Source organism: Polypterus senegalus, chromosome 3 (assembly GCF_016835505.1).
Source record: "Polypterus senegalus isolate Bchr_013 chromosome 3, ASM1683550v1, whole genome shotgun sequence".
NCBI lineage: Eukaryota > Metazoa > Chordata > Cladistia > Polypteriformes > Polypteridae > Polypterus > Polypterus senegalus.
Genome location: NC_053156.1, coordinates 273,034,958 through 273,036,809, shown reverse-complemented (window position 1 = coordinate 273,036,809; position 1,852 = coordinate 273,034,958). Strand labels below are relative to the sequence as shown.

General features: G+C 41.5%; 1 protein-coding gene across 1 annotated transcript; it reads left to right on the top strand.

Annotated features, from left to right (window-relative positions):
- Nucleotides 1–549: 549 nt before the first annotated feature.
- LOC120526676 (olfactory receptor class A-like protein 1) lies at nucleotides 550–1,515 on the top strand. The gene has a single exon (XM_039749832.1). It carries the CDS (start codon nucleotides 550–552, stop codon nucleotides 1,513–1,515), a length of 966 nt encoding a protein of 321 aa, XP_039605766.1.
- Nucleotides 1,516–1,852: the final 337 nt, after the last annotated feature.

The following is a 1,852-nucleotide window of genomic DNA, read 5'->3' as shown; positions in this document are numbered from 1 at the left end:
CTCCGATACAACCCATGACTGCTCCCCGGTATCCCGTGTCAAAGAAGTGTCCGGGCATGGGTCCCGGCCGTCTGCCACAGGTGCCATGGTACCAGCTGTCAGCTAAATATGTAAATGTGCATGTACAATTAAATTCAATTTATATTGCATCTTCACTTCTTCCTCATTTTGGCACTCTTGCACACACATGAGAAACTTTAAAGATTGCACAAGACAAGTCAGCCAACTAACTACAAGCACAAAAACTTTAATTACAGCAACTATCAACATTCACACCACTCCAATCCTTGTGGAGCTATGGTGTCCCCGATGTGCATTTGACAGAAATTAAAATATGCAATTGGCGGTAATGACACTCCAATAATCTTAGACAGGATGCCTTAAGGGGTTGGTGTACAGCAACACAGATTAGTGTAACCAGGTACTATGGCATTATCTTTCACACATGCAGGAACATTCAAGCTTCACATCTGAAAATGCTTGTGAACTGCACTCATTTCTGGTTGAGAAGTAAATGACCTTGCCCTTTTTTCTCTTGCAGAGTGCATCATGGACACAACTGACACCAGACATCTCTTCAAAGCAGCAGCTTTTCTCATCCTTACAGCTATCAGCATCCCAGCCAACCTATTTGTATGCATTGCTTTCTTTCAGACATTGGTGAAAGAAGGCAAACTCATGACAGCTGATATTGTTCTATGCCACTTAGCCTTTGCCAATCTGATGGTGGCACTGATACGCAGCATCCCACAGACGATGGCAGCATTTGGCTCCAAGGACATGTTTGATGATGATGGTTGTAAGATGGCTATATTCTGCTTCCGTGTCTTTCGAGGACTCTCTATAAGCCTCACCTGTCTACTTAGCACCTACCAGGCAGTTCTGGTCTCTCCAGCCACATCCAGACTCGCCCCTCTGAAGTCCAAAATCCCAGAGTACCTCAAGCATATCATTGTTATCCTTTACGTTATGTACTGTGTCTCCTATTCCAATACTCTACTAAATTCTGTGGCCTCCTTCCCCAATAACACCATCCCACTTTACACTTTCAACCTTCAATTCTGCTTCATTTCCTACCCTACCTACATAGACTTTATCTCTGGAGGTCTGACCAAATTTTTTAGTGACCTCCTGTTTATAGTGTTGATGGCTATCATGAGCGGATACATCCTTGTAGTCCTCTATAGGCACGGCAAGAGAGTGAGGAGCCTGAGGAGTTCAGAGAGCAGCCAGTCTGGAGCAAGAGCAGAGGTCAAGGCGTCCCGAGCTGTGGTCACTTTGGTCACCCTCTACTGTCTCTTCTTTGGGGTTGATAATATAATCTATCTCTACTCACTGACTGTTCTTAGGATAGCAATCCTTTTATCAGATATTCGAGTCTTCTTTGCCACACTGTACACTTCAGTATGCCCAGTTGTAGTCATTATCACCAACCCAAAGGTCAAAATCAAAACAAGGATGAAGAAACAGAATGGAGAAGGCCAATTTACAGGCACTACCACATCTGCTCTGTAAATTCTGATTTGATTTTTCATCCTCAAACACATCATCCTGCATTCAAGCAATATAAAATATGTAATAAAGCAAACAGGCTGAAAAATTATTCAGAGAAAATTTTAGCCTAAAACTATAAGATCATAGAGAAAAAGCCTTTTTTGTGCATGTAATGAAAATGCCTCTTAATTTTTGTTTAAGCTGTTTTTCTTTTATATTTCACTACAAATCTGAAAATGAAGTTAGTTAAATTGTGGGTTTCTTTTCTTCTACATGTCATGCTTAATGTCTGAACCTTTTGCATCTTTGTAACTGCACAATTTTGGACACCTTGAAGAAACACAGTTACAGTCACTGT